Source organism: Panthera pardus, unplaced genomic scaffold, assembly GCF_024362965.1.
Source record: "Panthera pardus isolate Hobbes unplaced genomic scaffold, ASM2436296v1 HiC_scaffold_16, whole genome shotgun sequence".
Classification (NCBI taxonomy): Eukaryota; Metazoa; Chordata; class Mammalia; order Carnivora; family Felidae; genus Panthera; species Panthera pardus.
In genome coordinates this window covers 153,486,487-153,507,240 of record NW_026526721.1, presented here as the reverse complement: position 1 = coordinate 153,507,240, position 20,754 = coordinate 153,486,487, and the positions used below count along the sequence as shown (strand labels likewise).

At 44.8% G+C, this 20,754-nt stretch overlaps 1 protein-coding gene across 26 annotated transcripts in view; it reads left to right on the top strand.

Moving 5' to 3' along the window:
* The window catches only part of ARPP21 (cAMP regulated phosphoprotein 21), a 156,319-nt gene that overhangs the window by 66,018 nt on the left and 69,547 nt on the right, over positions 1-20,754 (top strand). For 13 of the 26 annotated variants that reach the window (XM_053904049.1, XM_053904064.1, XM_053904061.1 and 10 more), the window contains 5 exons: positions 1,349-1,457; positions 3,390-3,491; positions 9,771-9,808; positions 11,625-11,684; positions 15,723-15,955. In XM_053904049.1, coding sequence (XP_053760024.1) covers positions 1,349-1,457; positions 3,390-3,491; positions 9,771-9,808; positions 11,625-11,684; positions 15,723-15,955 — 542 coding nt within the window. Of the gene's footprint in view, positions 1-1,348; positions 1,458-1,842; positions 1,923-3,389; positions 3,492-9,770; positions 9,809-11,624; positions 11,689-15,722; positions 15,956-20,754 lie in introns of all 26 variants that reach the window. The other 13 variants (XM_053904070.1, XM_053904065.1, XM_053904057.1 and 10 more) reach the window with 11 other exon arrangements.

The window sequence follows — 20,754 nt, the reverse complement described above, 5'->3', positions numbered from 1 at the left end:
ATAAACCTGGAGTCAAAAGGATCACTGAGGGATGGTTTCTTTATCTATGAAAGAAGCGTAAAACATTTGTTCTTCCTACCTCAGAGTTGTCCTGTAAGGATTGAGAAAGACGATGCTGACACTTTGCAAAAATCACACACAGTTCGGAAGCTGTAACTGGTATCATTCCGACTTTCTGGTAGTGTCTGCTCACCGATACCAGTATGATTCACGTACATGTATTTAAGAAAAAGATGCATCCCATCCGGCCTTGAGCCATACACTGAAAAAGATCCCTTTGTTTTCAACGTGCCATTTGCTTCTTTTGGAGCGAGGAGGGACACTCTGAGATTCCCTTAATTACTGGTCAGCCATATTAAACAACAGCCACCGTGAAGGCGCTTTCCAATAACTGAATGCGTAATGAACCCCGTAGAGATAGAGGAGACCCACTGGGCTTCAGAAGTAATCCATCAGCCGTGACAGAGGGGCTTTAATGAGAGTCATCAATTACAACTCCTTCTAAACGTGGGACAAACACTTTAGCACTTCCTCTGGGGATGAACCCATGCCCAAGCCATTCATTGAGTTCTGTGGCATGCAGTGACGAGTGTGGGAAATTAACAAGGACATGGGGCCCTTTCCAGTAATAATACAAAATGATTAAGAGGACCTACAAAAAAGAAATCAATTGACTAATCAATAGCGTGTAACTGCTTGGAGCATTTTCCCCCTGCTAATCAGCCATTAAGCTGTTGAAACTAAATACGTCCAGTTTCCCCAATTACTGCACTGATTTACAAGACAGGGTCAAGGATGTCAGAGTCTACTGGAGCCAGATTCCAGAGCATTTGTCATGGGGAAAGATGGAAGTAATTTATAGGTGAGCCACGCTCACTGTGGATCCTGATGGCTCTTGAAAGGGACGATGTGACGAGACCTGTCCTCCTGTCGCAGACGTTGGCGGATTACCGTGGTCTGCCCAAGTTCTCAACATACGTATTTGTTTGGCAATACGGCTGGGAACTTGACTGCATTCAGGAATGACGGAGGTCAAAATAAGGAAAGAACACACACCTACACGCTATGCATGTTCAGGCCTGAAAAGTGTTTTCTTCACTTCAGCCGTGGTGAGGAACACGCAGCCAACAAGACTTCGAATTCGAAGCCACAAACGGTATCCTGACGACACCCCCGTGAGGTGACCCCGTTATTACCCACCTGTGTAATGCCAGCAATCCTGGTACCCAAACCACCTGTAGCTTCTTTTTTAAGTTGAATGCCACTGTGGGGGAAAAAGCGACACTGAGAAAATGACTTGAAACAGGGGCGAGAACTTTTTTATTGATATGTTTTACTTTGCTGGCAGACCAGAGCAAAGGTTTTGTGAACATTTAAAAGATGAAAAAGGTGAAGAATCCCAGAAGCGGTTTATCTTGAAGCGAGATAACTCTAGTATTGATAAAGAAGACAATCAGGTTGGTTCTCAAGTTTGAGAGTGGCTGACGTTGTTGTTTTTGAAGGTGGGCTGACTTATGTTCTTGTCCTTCTGTGGTCCCCGGCCCCCTCCCCCGGCCCCCCCCCCTCCCCCCGCCTCCGAGGCGACTGTCCTCTCTCTAACCTCCTTGCCTCCCTCGCTCCCCCTTTTGGCATTCAGCGGGTAGCCGAGAAAATCTGTCCCGATTGCTTCAGCAATGGCTCTGTGTGTCGGGCTGCATGGGGGGTGCTTGGCACAGCTTTTGCAGCATGTGTTGGTGAGGGGGGTGCGGGGTCGGGACGCCACTGGCCCGAGGTGTCGGGAAAAGCTTTGTCATCGCATTTCCAGATGCCTGTGTAACTATGGCAGTAATTCCGCTCCCACAGCTTTGTCCTTCAGTTGTGCTGCATTCTCAATACGGACCGATGACCAACTGGTGTAGCCGTAAAGAACAAACCTTGTTATGGTGAGGACAGGTGGATTTTGCAACTCTCCTAAAATAAGTCTTCACGGAAGGGAATCGAGTTCGTGTTTTAGTCTCCTCTCCACCCCTTCTCCTTCCCACGTTTTACTGCCCATGTAAACTGTCTGCTTGTTTTGCATGAACCGTAGCAGAACATTCTCCTTTTGTGTATTTTGCTTGTGACAAAACATTACCTTGTCCTAGAGTAAGGATTCACGGTACTTCGGCGAGGGTAGAGAGACTTTGCTAAATCTCTTCTCCAGATGGGGGTTATTGGGGGTGGGGGAGTTGGGATCCAGGGTGATCAGGAAGATAGCTAACTAAGTGAATGACAAAAGAAAATAAAGTTAAAACAATAATACGGACAGGAGAGAGTTATCTGCTGCCATTTCAATCACCCATTGTGTCTCTGACAATCCAAATAGATTTTTTTTGAAAATAGACTTTGCTTTAGAATTCTTGAAGGTAAGACAATCTTGCATCTCCCCCAAGTTATCATTTTAATGACTCTGTGAGTCACTAAGCCAGTGCGTGCGTCTCTGACGCACTAAAAAAAAAAAAATCCCTGTTCTTCACTCGTATCTCGGTTCTTCGCACCCCCACCGCCACCACCATGGAGCTGTAAGCAGCTCCCATCGACTCCGAGACATGTGCCTGTGTCGTGTACTGAGTGGGTGTTTGTTGAATGAACGGATGAAGGTGGTTAGCGCAGAGCCTTCTGTGAGGAACGGGACAATAGGAGGGGAGGGGAGCTGAGACGCAGGCAGGGACACAGGTCCAGGGCTGAAAAAGAACAGTCCTCATGCTGGGTTCTTTGGATGGTGCCTTTAGATTCCTTGGTGTTGACCCTCCTCAACAAATTCAGACCCTTCAAATTCAGGGTCTACTTTCTGTGCCAAACGCAGGGTGCAGGATCAGTCACCGAGGGAAGGAAGAACACCGGTTAGAACACGGAGACACTCTGCCCACAGTTTCCTTTCTGCCCGTTACCTTCTTTCTTCCCTTGTTCCGTTCCCAACCGTTCCCAGTACTGTTCCCAGCACCCAACTGTTCACAGCCACTTCTTCCCTTAGCCACCTTGAACTAGCCGCGTGCTCAACACTCCGCTTTCGCCTGAAGAGTCCCAAACGCACAGGTTAGTCAGCAGAGGAGACAGAGTCCATCCCTGTGGCCCGCGTCCCAGCTGAACTGGCTGCACACCGGACACACGTCCAGGTGCTTTCATGCTGGAAACCGCTGGCCTCCGTGCGTCAGGCGGGGAGGCAAGCAGGAGCCGCAGACACCTGCCTCCACGCGTTAGGCACACACCCCGCACACCGGCCCAGCCTCCTTCGGGACCCGAGGGAAGGACACTCTTCATGCTCCATTTGTTTAAGCGAACATTTATTATTCTCAGCTGACGGTTGCTTAACTGCAGATTTGCACCGGCTCAACTTGGATAACCGTACTGATTTCTTTTTTTCCGTTCAGCAAAACAGAGTGCATCCATTTAGAGATGACAGACGAAGTAAATCAATTGAAGAGAGAGAAGAGGAGTATCAGAGAGTGAGGGAGAGAATATTTGCACACGATGTGAGTAGCTGTTTTAATTGCCTCTTTAGTGTCTGGGGACAGCGAGCTGGCAGGACTCACTCAGGAAGCTGGAGCCAGGGACAGATCGAACTGCAGCGTATCAGAGGTGTTTCTGGAGGAAGACCTTAGTTCAGGGAAGTGATGGAACAGTGGCCCAGGGTTGCCTGTGTTCCGGAAGGCTATGACGGAAGGGGGGGCACAGATGTGATTCGGGTCGGTAGAATGGATCCTGAGGACAGAGCAAAGTTGCCAGATTGTTTTCTTGTTAATTTTTTTAAATGTTCATTTTTTTCTTTTTGAGAGAGACAGACAAGACAAAGCATGAGCAGGGTAGGGGCAGACAGAGAGGGAGACACAGAATCTGAGGCAGGCCCCAGCCCTGGAGGGCTGGAACCCACGAAGCGTGAGATCATGACCTGAGCTGAAGTCGGATGCTCAACTGACAAAGCCACCCAGGCCCCCCCGGAAGTTGCCAGATTTGAAGAAATGCCTTCACATCTGTGTTAGCCCGCAGACGGCCCAGTGTTGTCTTTTTTAATACGAATGTCGTGCAGAGGGAAGACATATATAAAAAAAGAAAGAAGATTCTGTTAATCGCATACGTAAACACAGAATTTTCTGCCTTCTTCGCAGGTACAGGCATTGTCTTGTATCCGAGTTAAATGAGAATACTCCCCTTCCCCCTCAGTTTCAGATCAAATCAGGTCTGTGAGCGGTTCTTCAAGGGAATAACCATAGAGTGATTTCCTCTGTTCAAATCCCAGCAAAGCAAACGTGGTTGGGATTTTTCTTCCTTTGACCCCTGCCCCCCCCCCTGCCGTGGCCAAAATAAAATGCAGTGAAGTTAAATGAAAGTGAAAAAGTGATTTTTACAAAGCCGGATTTAAATGCAAGAAGGCGAAAAGGGCAAGCAGGTGCCATTAGCCTTTGCGTTCGAGGCAGTCACTTGGCAGCCTCCGGAGATGTCGCGGCTCTTCCCTCAGCAGAAGTAAAGGTGTGAGCTGCTTTGTGTAGTTCCTCGTGGTTCCTGCTGCCTTAGCTGGGCCTCCCGCCTCCCGTCGGGCTTTGCTCTGGAGGCCATTGCCAAGCCAGCGTAGAGACCTAGGCTCCACTGCGTAGCATGGAGAGGCCTTCTGACCTGGGAGTTTTCGGGCCCCAGCCAGTGTCCCTGGCCCTCCAGAGCACGCTGGTGCCTTCAACAGAAAACCGCAGAGGCAATTCCGACCCACCGACGATGCCTTTCTTCCCCGTCTACAGGGCTGCCTCTCTCTCTTCTAGATCCCCGCTGCCTGTCACGGGTGCAGGGAAATAGAATTTTAGTGATCGGATGATTTGGCTCAGAGCTCCGGAGTTGGCAGAGTGGGAGAGAGTGGGGGTGGAGGTGGCTGTAGAAGGACGTTGTCCACGTGCAGGTCTAGAATATTCTGCGTATGTGTGGGCTCCTTGGGCTTTTCGGACAGTCAGAGTTATTGATGGCGCAAAGCGCAGCCCGACCCATGGTAGGCTTTTCATCGTGTTTCCTGGATCCAAGGATAGAGTAATGAGGGGCTTGGAGGTGGTGTAGCCAGGCTAGCTGGGGGGTGCCTCCGGTGGACTGGAACGCAGCGAGCCTGTGCCTGGCCAATGAGCGTCACAGAGAGAGAGCTGCCTGAAGGCTAGTTTGTCCTTTCTTCTCTTTCTTTCTTCCTCTCTGCCTGTCCTTCTCTCCCCCGGCCTGCCACACACACACACACACACACACACACACACACATGCACGCGCGCGCACACTTCCCTCTGACTCTCATTCTAGCAAGGCATAAAATTTATGAATGAGTTGTGTTGCAAAGCAAATCCTAATCACCCAGATAATCTACAAACATCGTGGTATTCTTTCAAAGTACTGCCATGCCACATTGCCAAACACTCCGGGGCTGGGTGGCCAGGGAACCATCCCTGATGCCTGCCTGTGAGGAGGGTGATTCTCGGGCTGCTGCCCTTTCGTGTGCACGTGGCCGCGTCCCCAGGGAGGTCATCACAGGCGGGAGGGGGGGCCGTGACTCCTTGTACACGTTGCATTTCGCTACAGCCCCAGCAAGGAACCCGGGTCTCGGGTTACAGACTGGAGGCAAAGCTGCTGTTCCGAGCCTCTATGACTAACTGCTGAATTAGCATATTTTTAAAAAGCAAAAGCAGATTGAAGTGTGGGAAGGCCTAAATGCCAAGCTATTGCCAGAGCCTTTCCAATTCATGACGCCAGCCATTCTGCAGCCTTCTTTGAAATGCGGTGGCTCCTTCCCTCTGCAGGAGTAGAGGTGTGAGCTCCTCTGATAGGCTCTCCGGTGACCAGCACTTCCTAATTCAGGTGGGGCCCCTGCCCGGTTCTGGCACTACTTTTCCACCTGATCTCTGGGGTGGGTTTATTTTTCATTGGTATCCTGTACCCGGAGGATACTCATAGGCAGGCTTCAGAGATTAAAGCCAGTTCCTGACATCATCTGCCAAACATTATGTCTGTGAGTGTGGGTACATTTTTTGTAAGGAAAAGATCTGGATTGTTTATAAGTTTTCATGACCCTTAAAAGGCTCAAAGCCGCCCTCCCAGAGGGAGAAACGATGCCTGATGCCTGTCTTCCTAGGCCTGCAGCTCTGGAGAAACAATGCAGCCCGAAGGCTGGTGTTCCCTGTGTTTTCGCTATTAATCGCTACTCAGCAAACTATCCCCAAATTTGACAGCTTAGAACAAACAGAATGCCTTTTACCTCACAAGTTCTGTGGGTCAGGAAACTGAGAGTAGCTTGGCCGGCCAGTTCTGGCTCACGGTCTTTTGTGAGGTTACAGTCAAGCTGTCAGCTGGGGCTGTGGTCTTCTGACGGACCCCCATGGTTATTGGCAGGCCTCAGCTCCTGGCTGGATCTACGGTTCCCACCGTGTGGGCTTCTCCATAGGCTACTGAGCGTCTTGAAGACATGGTAACTAACTTCCCCAGAGCAAGTGATCCAAGAGAAAAAGAGCCCAAGGTGGCAGCAAGAGTCTCTTACAACCTAATCTTAGAACTGACACCTTGCCTTCTGCTGTATTCGGTTGGACACACAGACCAAACGCGGTGCCGTGTGGGAGGTACTACAGAACGTGAATGCCCAGAGGCAGGGATCATCGGGGGCCACCCTGAGTTAACAAGATGTCACCGTATCTTTTATTAACGCAAACGCAAAGACGTAACCAGCAATACGGACTTTCTTGAATACATGCAGTAATAAATCTTCCTTACCACATACATAAAAACATTTTAGAGAGACTTAATTTATGTAACTCCGGATTCCCAAGTGACCGTTTCTGCTCTCTAGATTGTTGAGGTACACAAGGTAATAAATCAAATATAGTAAGTCAGTTGTAAAACCAATGCAAAGAATCCAGCATAAGGAATCTAAGTTGCAAACATACAGTCTTTTTCTTAGCTGGCCTTTAATTTAGTGTCTTCATAATTTAAGAACTGAGGTCATGAAAGCAACTCCCCTTGCCAACCTATTATTGTTTAAGCGGTGGAGTTATTCAAACAGGTTCAAATACGGACATATTTATGTACAGGTATTTTTTTCCTGCTTGAAGTGATAATAGAGTTACAGAGAAGTACTCCCCGGTACTTACACTTCAGCAAAATTAAAATTTATTTGGGAAAACGAGTAGTGTTCTTGAATAGTTTACAAGTGTATCTTGGTGTCTAAGGGGTGTGTGTGTGTGTGTGTGTGTGTGTGTGTGTGTGCGCGTGCGCTTTTTTTTATGTAGGTCCACAATCAAACTATACAGGTTATTTGGGGATTTTCTAGAAAACTAATTTCAAATATAGTTTGAGAATCCGGGTGGCTTGAGATAGGACACATTTGTTATTTGACAATGAAGTTGTTGTAAGTCAAGGCACACTGCAATTTAGTTCTCAAATAAAACATAAGTGAGTTTTTGTAGTCAGAGATATTTGAAATATAACTGTTGTTTCCTTTGGCAAGAATTTCAGCTTATTTTATGATCACTTCAATGCAATGTTGCTGGCTTTGGCAAGGTTACGCTGATAAAGCAATGTATTTGGGAAAGACGTGTTTTTCCTGGAGGATGCTTTCTGAAGGATATTTATATATAAGGAGGAATTCTTGGAGGAGCTCATCCACGGTCTTCCTAGCACGTACTGGGATCCCTCTTCTGTGACAACCGATGAGAAGGCGTGTGGTGCACCCAGGTTGGGGTGGGGTGTGGGAGAGAATTCTGTAACCCATTAGGCAAAATCGTTTTCTCCTTAAAAATTAAAAAAGAGCCCTTTATATCTGAGAATGCATATAAGTGACAGCTTTAAAAGCTGCACTTAATTACTATGACAATTTTATCTTTCTCTGCTATTTAAATTTGCAAGTTATTCGCATGACTTTTTCAAAAAGTTTATTTTCATCAGCTACTGAATCACAGCCCATAACCGTATCTGTCCTATTTCTGCAAATGTGGCAGAAGGATCATGTGATAGATTTTTAGGACCTTTGCACAAACATTGGAAAATACTCTTGAGATACGTTTTTGGGAAAGTTATCTTTGACTTGCAGGTGCCTTATTATTATTATTTTTTTAATTCAAAGAGTTAGGGAAGCTTAACTTTCCCCCCGAATACGACTAGATTAATGAGTCTGAAGAGGTCAGTATGTCTTTGATCAACTCCTTCAAAGAAGTAGAGTGTCAGTAATTCCAATACCCGGCATGAACCGCATAAACGTAATTGACCTCTTTCCAACCACGTGAGCTGAGTAGTAGGAGAGTATGGGGCTCGGAATGTGTACCTGAGACAATTAGTTCCATGACTTGACTCAAACCAGGAGTAAAACCAAACTAAAGGAGGCAAAGACGATGGAATATTTTGCTTACTATAAAGAGATCTTCGCAGGAATGATGCCAGTGGTACATAGATTGTCCTCGTTTTTGTTTATGCACATAAACATCGAATTAAAAAGATTTTCTGTAAAGCTTTTCTTTTTAATCGGATTTTTTTTTCTTTTTGTTAAATAAGATGCTTTGTACTTGACTTTCAGGATGTCTGTTAAACGCACGAAGGTGAAAAGAGAAATGGTTCTAGAGATGCCCTCGCTGAGACACTCAGACCACTGAGGAAAGCACATTAGGTCCAAAGCTAGCCCTTTGATTTAGCGGAAGGAAATGACTTCTCCACCAAAATGTACAGAGAAACCAATATCCTGCTTGCCTCTCTGAGTAGTGGTTACATTAGCTGATCATTGAATTTAAGAATTCAATATTGAGAGGTCCTAATTTACCTTAGTTTTATTTTCTCTTGAATCGGACCTGTTAGGTCTCGAGTGATCCCTTGAGCAGGCCATTTATTCATCATTGAGAAAATCTGCACATAGAATGTGGGGTGTACATTTATGTTTAGCAACTCAGTACTTTGAAAACGGTTTTAGGTGAATTCCTAAACACGGTCACTATGTTAGAGGATCATTGCACTATATTGCTTCGACTTCTCTCTTTCTGCTTGTTCAAATTGAATCAGATCTGCCTTTCCCCAGCACATAATGATAATAGAATTTTCTCTTCCCTGCGAGTGTATTAAACACAAGAGAGAAGAGCAGTGATAGCTAGGGGGACAGAAGCTAAGAAGAAAGTCACGTTGTTGTTTTTTTTTCCTGGGTGAAAAACAAAACAGAACATTAGACGGAGCTTGGCATCGTTTTTCCGAATTAACTTCATTTTGTTCTCAATTGTCTCTGCGTCCCCTCCCCCCCTCCTAAAATGGATTGAGGGCATGTCTTCAATCTTCAGTGTCTTGCAGCCAATCTGTTTTATTTCACCAGAGTCTGTCATTCCCAGGTAACAATTGCAGGTTTGTGGTTCCCTGACTGTCCGATCTCAGGTTGATGGTGCTAAGCGCACGCTTTCTGCCTTGATTTGAACCAGTCTTTTGGCTCTGGTCGGGGGCCACATCTCCGCAGCCCCGGAATAAACCAGCAGCTCATTCACATCCCTCTACTTCTGACCCTGATGTCGAGCGGGCTAAATGTATTTGTAACCTGGAGACGCCCCGATGGGAAAGTACTTGTGTGCTGAATGAGAATGGTTTACGCTTCTAACTCTAACCAATTTTTCCCTTTTCTACTTCCACTTTTTCAAAACATAGTACCTATGTTTCTTCATTCTTTTCCTCTTGGAGGGGAAAAGTAGCTTTAAAATCAGGCAAGGAATTGGGATCCTTCGGCACATCCAGAACGTCTGATACAATGCCTTCTTTTCTTTTCTTTTCTTTTTTTTCCAGTCAGTTTGCTCCCAGGAAAGCCTTTTTGTGGAAACCAGGTAAATGAAATTGAAATTTGCTTTTTCGTGTCATTAGAGGAAAAAAAGTCTGTCGTGTGTGTCCTGTGTATTCATAGGTATATATCCCATATATAAGTGTGAGCTTGAATATATGTATAAGTAAATACATATATCTCTGTGTACGCACTTATATGCACACGCATATGTGTTATTTAGCATGCCTAAAAACCATTTACTTTGGGGAACTACTTCTCTGTTCTTTCCAAACGTAAGTTTGCACATTTTCTTTATTTAAAGCCTCAACTTCTGGTTCTTCCCGAGGTGGAATCCTGCTACCTTCACCAGGCATTACAAAGCATGAATGAACTTGCAGTTTCATTGGCTTATGCACTAGGCTGTTAATAGTATTTGTGTGTTGGGTATTATTAGCCACTTCCTGCGCCCCGTAATTCTATATAGCTATGCAAACAATAATTGGGATAATATATTGTTTTAAGTTTCTCACTCTAACTTGGAAATCTAGCTAACCCGATCTAGAGTTGCTAACTTGGGAGTCAGGACGGGGCTAGTTGTTGTGAGATGGGTGGGTTATACAACTTCTCCAAGGTCTTGAGAGGATGAGTTGAAGTTTTGCATATTTCACATACACTTTTTAAGAAATTGTTCTCAACTGGCATAGATATTTAAATGCTCCATTCATTCCACTGCAGCTTTTCAAGGGGAATTAAAGAATTCCACCTTAGCTGTATTAATCACGTTTGAGGGACATCAGAATGGGCAAATTGGAATGGAAATATGGTATCCCTTCAAAGAGTGGTGCTTAATTTTATTTCAGGTGTCGGCTTAATGGGCGCCCCCGTAAAACTGATTAAAATGGAGGCTGTTTGATTAAAGTCTAGTACTTAGAGAAAATTTAAACCGGGCATTAGCGATGATTGGGGGGAAAAAAGCTATCTTTAATGTTAGCAGTTAGAAAGCTTCAAGTAACTAACCCCCTCAATTGAACAGCCTCTTCTAGAAGAATGGATGAAAGTGGAAAACACGTCTATAGAAGGCATTCAAAAACAACATCAAAATTCATATATACTTAAGTAAATAGTCTCTATTTATAGTTAAATTAAGAAACTATGGGTGCTAACATCTTAGGGATGATTCTGAAGCATTCTACAATTCTATATTCTAACCAAAAGGATGGAGTGTTTATAATTCAGTTTAGTGGGAAACCTTCCCCAATCATCCAGCCAATCATTCTCCATGCCTTATGCCCGAATTTTATATCTCCTTGGATTTTGTATAAAAAGAGTGCTAATGCACTCACGTGTCCCTTAAATTCAAATTGAATCATATTAGTCAGTATAGTAATTGGTCCCATACATGCATTGCATATGAACAATTCTTGATATTTCCAAAAAGCAAAAATCTAATTGAGTGGATTCCCTACAAAAGTAAATACATTTCTTGGATACCTGTCTTTGGAATGTCAGTATTTCACTATGCCCAAGAAAAAAAGATAACTTTAATATTATCCAAGGGAAAAAAAATCACAACTTTTAATGTGTTTAATGACATGTCTGATGTATCCATACCGATTTCTATTATCTTCCTCACCTCTTCCATTCCTTCTCTTTCTTCTTCCTTTCCTTCTTATCTAGTATCAGCGCCTTAATGCCAGGATAGGGAAAAATCATGCTGTCATTAATTTATTGTTGCAAAAATTCAACAACATGCACATAAAACATAGTATATGGGGTTGATCTGAAAGCAGGTATGTTACAATGTAGGACACACCCATTTAGCATAGGAAATTTAGTGTCAGTAGGTTTTATATCATAAAAACCATGTTTTTCATTTCCAGTAGGCTCTTGGAAGACAGTAACATATGCAATGAGACCTATAAGAAAAGACAGCTCTTTCGGTTGGTATGGCTTACTTTTTTTAAACTGTGTTTTCAGCTTCTGTGGCAGAATCAATGTTAAATATAAATGTATTAGTGTAAAATATCTGTTCATGAAATAAACATGTTCGGTTATATCTTTGTAAAAGCTTGTTACAAAGCTAGTGCTGAAGCAGTATTCGATAATGTGGGATATGGGACCAGGAAAATATTGCTTTGTATATAATCCTTTAGGGTTCTCCTTCTGATTTGCTGTTTTTGGTGGAAGTTTTTTTGTTTGTTTGTTTTCCTTTTTCCCTCTCAAGAGGTCACTCTGGCAGCACACTGATTTAACATTCCCGAGTCAACTGTGGTGAATTACACCAAGTTAAAATTTCTCCGATAGCTTGCAATGATTTATATGTACCTGATATGGGAAAACAAACCAATGCTAAGTCCATTTGAGTAGTGGAATTTTTTATAGTCATAAATATTTCTAACGTTACTTTTTTCCAGCACAAGAAGGCACAGGATTGCTTCCAATTAGAATGAGTTACTTAAATCAAGGTCTGTGTGAGATAAGGGGACTGGTATATATGTATTCATTACATACGAATATTATATATTTTATGTTCTATATAGGCTAGCAGTTACATGAAAGCAGAGGGACCGTACCCATATTGTCACTACCCTATTAAATATATCTCTAGCATTCATTTTAGGGCAAAGGATACGCAGTTCTATCAATGTACTCAAGATGTAAAATATATATATATATATATTTTATATGTTACTGCTTTTATGAGTATTAGGATTCATCTCTATTGTAGGAAAGAGAAAACTTATTTGTTCACAAACAAATGAAACCTCTTGCCCACTTAGAAGGGGAAAAAAAGACCAAGAACAGTAAATGGGTTGTGTGCTCAGAAAATATCTTTTTGCAGTCAATGTGAATTTCGAACCTCATCGTTAGAAAAGTTAGACTGATTTGTTCCCTTTATACTTTGGCAGAAATAAAAAGATTTTTTCAAAATTTCCTTCACTTTTCCAGGTTGAACTACATAGGCAAATGCCTTACTCTGGTATTGCTAGACCCTTTACTTTCACACTTGTAGATTAAAAACAACAACAACAACAACAACAACACATTGCATTGTTCTTTTTAAAAACCCAGAGAAGAATGAGAATTTACCAGTGCTCCTGTACTTACACCATGATCTGGTTTCTTCAGGTCCATATAAATGAAATGTGAGTTCTTGCCCCCGATAGGCAAATTGGTTTTACATAGCCCCAAATCTGGTCCCCAGCCTGAACTATCATGTACTCAGATCAGCCATCGCAAGTAGGAGTGCCATCACCCACCAAGTCACCAAGCACAGAGACCCAGGATGATGACTGAGCACAGGGGCATCCACACGATAATAACACAACTCCAAGTATACATCATACTTAACTTGGTCAGAAAAATATCACGTTCAGATATGAAGGAAAATAAATGTCATTAGTTGTATTAATCAGCACAAAAACAGTACTTAGAGTACGTGCTTTACGACCCCCCTGGGATCAGATTCTTGTTACGTACATGAGGGACGACCGCTCTTGAGGACCAGACATCTCATTACCATTGTCTTCCTGGTTTCCAGTAGGAAGAGACCAAGACTGGGCTTAGGAGGGACAGGAAAACACTTGTGGATATGTTTTTTTCTATGACGCCTATGATTCTATACCGAATAGATGTGGAATTCAATTCTGGCCCTCGCCTTGCCAGTGCTAAGGTGAATAATCAATGGATAGACCTGTAAAAATACTGTTTCAGTGTATCAGTAGAGATCATAAATTAGAATTAGTTGTATTACTATGAATCTCATTCACGCTAATTCTAAAGCAGCAACTTAAATTCCCTCTTTGGGAATTTTGACAGATTCTGAGTTGGGATGCTGCTTTGAGCTGGTGGAGAGTAGAGTAGACGACATTAAGGCGATCTTGGGTGGCCTTATTGGCCAAAGGGTGTGGCCCAAGTCTCGATTTGTTACCCATTGCCAGAGTGAAGCCTCCAGACTCCTGCACGCTCGTTTCCACCCAGGAATAGTGGTGGACATTCCACTGCAGGGACAGGCTAAGCCACCCCGGCATTTCCACTAATGGAGGTGCACCATGCGTGGGGAGAGGGACACCGAAGCAGAGTTAGTGATCGTCACCTGCGTACGGAGAGCTTCCTTCGGATGCATCCTGTATGCTGCGGCTAAGGACCACCCCAAATCTTTTCCTACCCAAAATATTCTAAATTAGCTCCGTGTGAGATTATCGTCACAGCCCTGGTGCGTTGACCGTTATGAAATAATGATTTTGCCCAGCATTGTCAAAGTCGGGTCAAATTAATCAGAATTCAATGCAAGAAGAATAAAGTTGATTTGGGAACTTGAAAACAGTCAGGAATGGAGCGCCACACCCTTGAAAAGGCTATTCCGCCCCCCACCCCCACCCCAACCCTCCCTCCTCTGGCTTTCTTGAATCTCAAAGGAGTTTGAAGAACTCAAGCCACCTGGCCATTGGGTGTGTGTGATACCTTCTACTCCGAGTCTGGTCTTTCTTGAGATCATCTTTCTGAAGCCAGCAATCCCTGAGGTCCTAACAGAGAGAATATAAGTAAAATTGATGGAGGACAGGAGGGCACTGAGTGCTTTTCTGTGTGTGAGGTTTCTGCCCTCCCCTCATTTATGCGAAGTTGCAATCACAGACAAGCCTTTTCATTTTTATTATCTCTTGGATCCATTTACCTTCTTCAGTTCTTCTAAAACAAAGGAAAAGTTTAGTGAGTAAAGTTGAAACAACCCCTAAAGTTTTCTGTGTACCTTCTGTACAGTTTGGCTGGTGAGTGTTTCAATGAGACGTGCTCACTCCTAACCTCTCCACGGTCTATTGTTGTCTTTAGAAGAGGAGACGACAGAGCTAGGGATGACATCTGTGAGACCGGGACCAAGACTTGGGCATGTCACGTTGCTCAGGGATAATGAGATTAGGGGTTGTACCCATTGCCCGTGATTTATGTTCCCTTTACTTACTTATAGTCCATGAGAACCTTAGAGTATTGTAATCATGTGTTATTTCCAACTGCAGGAAAAGCTTTGAAAATACTAAGGTACCCTTTAAACAGATTGGAAACCAATGAAAATGCAAATTTCATCCACTTTCTCTATGAAACGCTGGTGATTTTGTGTCTTAGAGATCTTGTGGAGTCGTCAAAATTCACTTCTGGGTATTGGATCTCTTCCCATACATTCACTCTTTTTCAATTTGAATTTTGAACCAAGGGGTTCTTTCACCGATGGAGCTTTTGTTATTTTCACCGATCCCCTGGAAAGTTTCGTGTCAGCGGAGTGTTTGCCCTGGTGGTGTTATTGTCGCAAGTTTTTCCACGTGAAAAGGACCGAAAGACTCTTTCCTCCGCCCACGAAGGTTAAACTCACTGGGCAAAATTCACACCCTCAGTTAATGGAGTCACTGCTGTGATTTCTGTGCTGTCTGTCAAAGCCTTAATGAATTCAGATAGACATTTCATAAAGTTAGGAAACAATGAACGGCCTCCCCGGCTCTGGGTGCGTTTTCCCATGGTCCAATTATTTCATGCTAAAGGGACACCCAAAACTCCTCTTCAGTGAGAGTTGCTTTTAGAATCATTCAAGATCATAATTGGTCCCAGACGTTGATTCATTGTTGACTTGAGTCAAGAGGGTTTATCCTCCTCTCCTCTCCTCTCCCCAAGAGAAGTTAACAACTATGTTTTATACCATGTGTTGTTTTTTTTTCCTAATTGTTTCTCCTTCACCGGCAGAGGGATGGTGTGACAGTTCTAGGTGTGGTTTTTCTGTTTGTAAACACCCACATTGTGTGTGACATGTGATCTGTCTACACATCAACGAGGTATTTGTGGCACTGTTTGTGGGGCGACGGGGTTGATGCAAAGGGTTGCAAGAAGGGTCTCGTGTAGACCGCTCTTCCGAGAAAGTTGCCGCCCTGTGCCCGTGTGGCTCGTGGAAGGTAACGCTGTCCCTGTGCATCTTTCTGATGGCTGTGCTCCAGGGGCAACAGAGACGGCTCGGGGAGAGCAGCCGGCAGTCGACAGAGCAGCTCCGAGAATGAGCTCAAGTGGTCGGACCACCACAGGCCCTGGAGCAGCACGGACTCTGATGGCTCCAACCGCAATCTCAAGCCCGCCATGGCCAAGACGGCAAGTTTTGGGGGCATCACGGTGCTGACCAGGGGCGACAGCACATCCAGTACCAGGAGCCCCGGGAAGTTGTCCAAAGCAGGTAGTTAGTACTGGATGGGTTTGTGTCCTGTGCTGTTTCCCAGATTCTCCCCAACCCATACGGCCATCATTCCCTCTGGCTTCCAGTTAAGTAATTGCAATTAATGGGTAGTGATCGCTGGCATGGCCGGGAAGTCAGAAGGTGCCGTTGCAATGCCGGTAGCGTCTCTCGCCCGCTGTGTGCCAAGGCCAGATCACTCGCTGAACCTCTCTCAGAGGTCGTGTACGTGGTTTGCAAAGAATCTTTGATCCGTGTTGGAGGCAGAACCCTGATCTCTTGAATAGAATCGGTTTCTCTCTTACTGTAGCAGTTTGCAGGTGTTTGCAGTTGGACCCAGCTCCAAAGTGCATGGTTCTACAGGTGAGAAGGTGTATGACGCCCATCTCCTTAATGGCCCCCCGGGTCCATTTTAAAACCTCTTGACGTCAGTGACCCCACGTCATTTCACCTTTCACACTGTGACATGTAAGCTGTTACAGAATTTTACCGTAACGCCCCCCCCCCCCCCAGCAAACCACCGTACGTTTAAATTCAATTATTTCTATAAAAATGGTTCCCAAGGCACCTGTACATGAACACGAGGAAGCCATTTTTTTTTTTTAATTTAATGCTATGATTCGTTTCTTAAAACCTCACATTGCGGGGCGCCTGGGTGGCGCAGTCGGTTAAGCGGCCGACTTCGGCTCAGGTCACGATCTCGCGGCCCGTGAGTTCGAGCCCCACGTCGGGCTCTGGGCTGATGGCTCGGAGCCTGGAGCCTGTTTCGGATTCTGTGTCTCCCTCTCTCTCTGCCCCTCCCCCGTTCATGCTCTGTCTCTCTCTGTCCCAAAAATAAATAAAAAACGTTGAAAAAAAAAATTTAAAAAAAAAAAAAAAAAAAAAAAACCTCACATTGCAAGGTGATTATAACATGGATAGTTGTGGTCCCTGCTTTGGCACGTTGTTCGTGTCATCGTTGGGCAAGTTATTTGACCTGTTTGGGTCTCAGTTTCTCCATCCAAGACATGGGAATAATTGTGGTACCTATTATAATAATTATAATTATATAATATTATAATTATTAGTTATTGCAATTAATTATAATTGCAAGCTCATGGCAAAGGCTGTTCACTCAAAAAAAGAGTTCACGTACGCATAGCAATTAGAATACCTGGCAAGTTCTATGCCCTCCACAAACACTAGTCCGTGTTTATTTTTATTATTGCCACTTAATGCCTCCATTCCTGCTTTGCAAATAAGGAGACTGAGACTCAGAGAGGCTTGGAGTTCTTTTTTTTTTTTTTTTTTCTTCTCCTGTTTTTTTTTTTTTTTTTTTTCTTCTAAGTGCACAGTGATCTTTGGAGGTAGGTGGTTCAAGTTGCATGGGCAGACTTTGGGAGGCGGGCAATGATGAGAACCATTACCTGGAAACAACTTTAAAGTGATGCAAGCATTAATCGCCGGGGGTTCATAGGGGTCCAAAAACTACCCATCATGGTCTGTCATTCCCAGCTCCTCTGGCTCCCAAGGATCCCTCGCCATTGTTTTCACATGATTTCCAAATGTTCTCCATCAAAATACCTCTTAGAATCCCAGGAAGCTGACAGGCAACCATTTTTACCAGCTCTCCACGAACTGACGTGTGGTTTTGGCTTCGATGTTGCCTCCGAGGGTTCGGAGCTAGGGTGGGGGTGGAGAGCTGCGGTTCAGCGACACGTCCCGGGCGTCAGGACATACTGGGGGTGCGATCACAGACCTGGGGTTGCAGGGCAGGGAGCGGGGCGGGGAACGGCCAACACCAACCGGAGGTCAGGCGTGGGTTGTCCTGATTGTGAACGCTTTCCTAACGGCGTTTCACACTCACGCTAGGGGGCGCTCTCTGCGAAATCCAGGCTCCTGCTAATGGTTTCCCCTAATGATGATGTTGAAAATGTCCTAAGAAATTATCTCGTGTTCTCCGCTACGGACAGAAAATTAACAGCATTTGGTGACAGCCGCTACCGTATCTGTGTACATACCTCTTGCTCCTTGGAAGGATACAGGTGGCTCACACCGCCTTCTGTCTTCTGTCATCTCACCAATCGGTGAATTCTTGCTTTCTTACTCTAATTAATTGCTCTCATCTCCCACTATTGCAGCAACTGAAGTCAAGAAAACCCACTGTGGTGCACTTGAGCCCTTGCACACGAAGAAAGGTTAAATCGTTTTAAATCTCCTTAAAATGCAGAAACCAAGGACCTTAAATGGTGCACTTAAAAATTCCAGCACACCGAAAGGGCTCTTAAGATTTTTAAATTAATCGTCATTCTCTATGCACCAACCCCCCAATCACTTCCAGAGAAAAGCTCTTTGGAAACATTTAAAACACTTCGAGAATGCTAAAATGCCATGTTCTTTGAAGAATGATTAGAAATTGTAAGTGCTTCAGACATTTTTTTTTTCCTTTTAATCTAAGTGTCTCCTTTTGAAAGCTTGTCAAGGTGCAGCAACGGAAGGCAAAAAAGAAAAAAAAAATTAAAGGCGATCAAGATAGAATGTCAAAACAAACTTACAATTTCCCAAGATGGTTTTATGAAGCAAAGCTGTCAGTTTTGCTGTCACGGATCCTCAGAACAGCACAAGTTTTCCATTTTTTTGCCTCATTACTCACAGTGGAATTGCAAACTTTTTTTTGACCTTTCAGAAACCAAGCCTGGAGTTATGACATTTAAGTTACTCTTCTCCAGCTCTAATTACATAGGTTCGAGCTTTAAATAGATAATAATGAGACCTTCTCCGGGTGGGAACCTGTTTTCCTACATTTTGGAAGGAGCTTATTGCTGAAGTCTGAACGCACAGAAAGCCACCTGCTCTGAAGGCCTGGGCTGTCTTTCCCCTAAGGCATCCCCGCCACTGAGCTTAGAGGTGGTCGCCTGCCGGAGGCCCAGCGCCCAGCTCGGGAGGTAGAGGATGGCATCCTGTCATCACCTCCTCCTGGTGGAGGGGACTGGAAAGATGCTCCTATCCTAACCTCAGCTGCTTCTTGGTCGCGGCGAGGTGGCTGGGAAGTGATGATGTCTCTTTCTTTCCACCCTGGCCACGCGATAGACACGGTCTTACCGTCTTCCTCTCTCCATTTCCGGAGCAGGGGTTCTCGGCTTCAGCTGCCCCAGAATCTCCTGGAGGATTTGTGAAAGCACAGATTGCCTGTTTTCAAACCAGGCTTTGGAAACACCAGCTCTGGAGACATAAGAGACCCTCGCATTTTGTGTTAGTGATTTTACGTGGCGTGCCATTTGGTTTTCTGGAGGCAAAGGTTCTGGAGCGTTTTTAGAGCCGACTTGAGACACTTCCTCTTTCTATCACTTCCTCTTCCGTATGTTTATTTTCATTATGACCCTAATGCATCCAGGATGTTCTCTTTCTCCTTGTCATCTCAGAAGCTTTGGGTCACTCTACTGAATTCTGACCCCTGAATCTGGAAAGATTTTCTTGAGTTGTTGATTCAGAGAAAAAGACTTACGGCTCAGGCTCCATATAAAGGAGAAATTGCATCAGACGAGATAAACAGGCAAGGAATGTTCTATTCATAACTGTTGCTATTGGGGTCAAATCTATTGTGCCAGGGGAGAAAGACTGAAATTAACCATGCACCAATGAATTGCAGGGGAAGTTGTTTTTTTTTTAAAGTTTATTTATTTATTTTGAGAGAGAGCATGCGTGGTGGAGGGGCAGAGAGAGAGGGAGAGAATCTCCAGCAGGCTTCGAGCTGTTATTGCAGAGCCCGATGTGGGGCTCGATCCCACGGACCGTGAGATCATGACCTGAGCCAAAATCGAGGAGGATGCTTAACCGACTGAGCCACCCAGGCACCCCAGTTGTTTTTTTTTTAAGTAGGCTTCATGCCCAGCACTGAGCCCAACATGGGGCTTGAACTCACGACTCTTGAGTTCAAGACCTGAGCTAAGATCAAGAGTTGGATGCCTAACCAACTGAGCCACCCAGGCACCCCTGCAGGGGGGGTTAAGTGCTGGAGGAAGGCGCTAGATAAGCACCAGGGAAGACCAAACAAGGTGGTTGGTGAATTTGACTAAGCCATCTTTGCTAATTGGTGCTTATCAAAGTCAGTCTTCTTTCTACCCTCCCACAGAAACTGGCAGACAAGGGCACCACTTGTCTTGATTATTACATTTCAAAGGGATGGCCCCCAAATCCTCCTGAAAGACGTGCCTGGCTTGTAAAACTGGTAAGAGGCTTGCGGAAGAGTTACACCTGAAAGGGGCAGACCCCCTGGAATAAATGAGAGGTAGGGGGACTGTCCTCCAGAAGAAACCAGTCTGAAGTTTGGTCAAGCTAAGGGGAACTTCAAGGCCATCATCGTCACAGCGACTCACCATTTCGTCCGGTGGCTTATATTTTACAGAAGAGGATACTGAGGTCTAAAGAAGTGGTCAGTTCACAAAGAAAACACAGCTACTCTGTGGCATAACTAGAACTAAAACTCAGGATGCTTCCTGGGGAGCAAGTGCTCCCTTAAGCGAAGGGAGTCTGTTCATTCTTCCCTTCTGCCCGGTCAGTTTTCCATTTTGCTTTGCCTCCTCATCTATCATACAATCCCCACCCCCCACCCCACCGCCACTTTGCTCTTTTCCTTTCTCTCTATCTTTTTAAAGTTTACTTATTTATTTTGAGAGAGAGGGAGAGAGAACACAAGTGGGGGAGGGGCACACACACACAGAGAGAGAGAGAGAGAGAGAATCCCAATGAGCTGACTTGGGGCTCAAACCCATGAGCTGTGAGATCATGACCGGAGCTGAAACCAAGAGTTGGATGCGTCACCAACT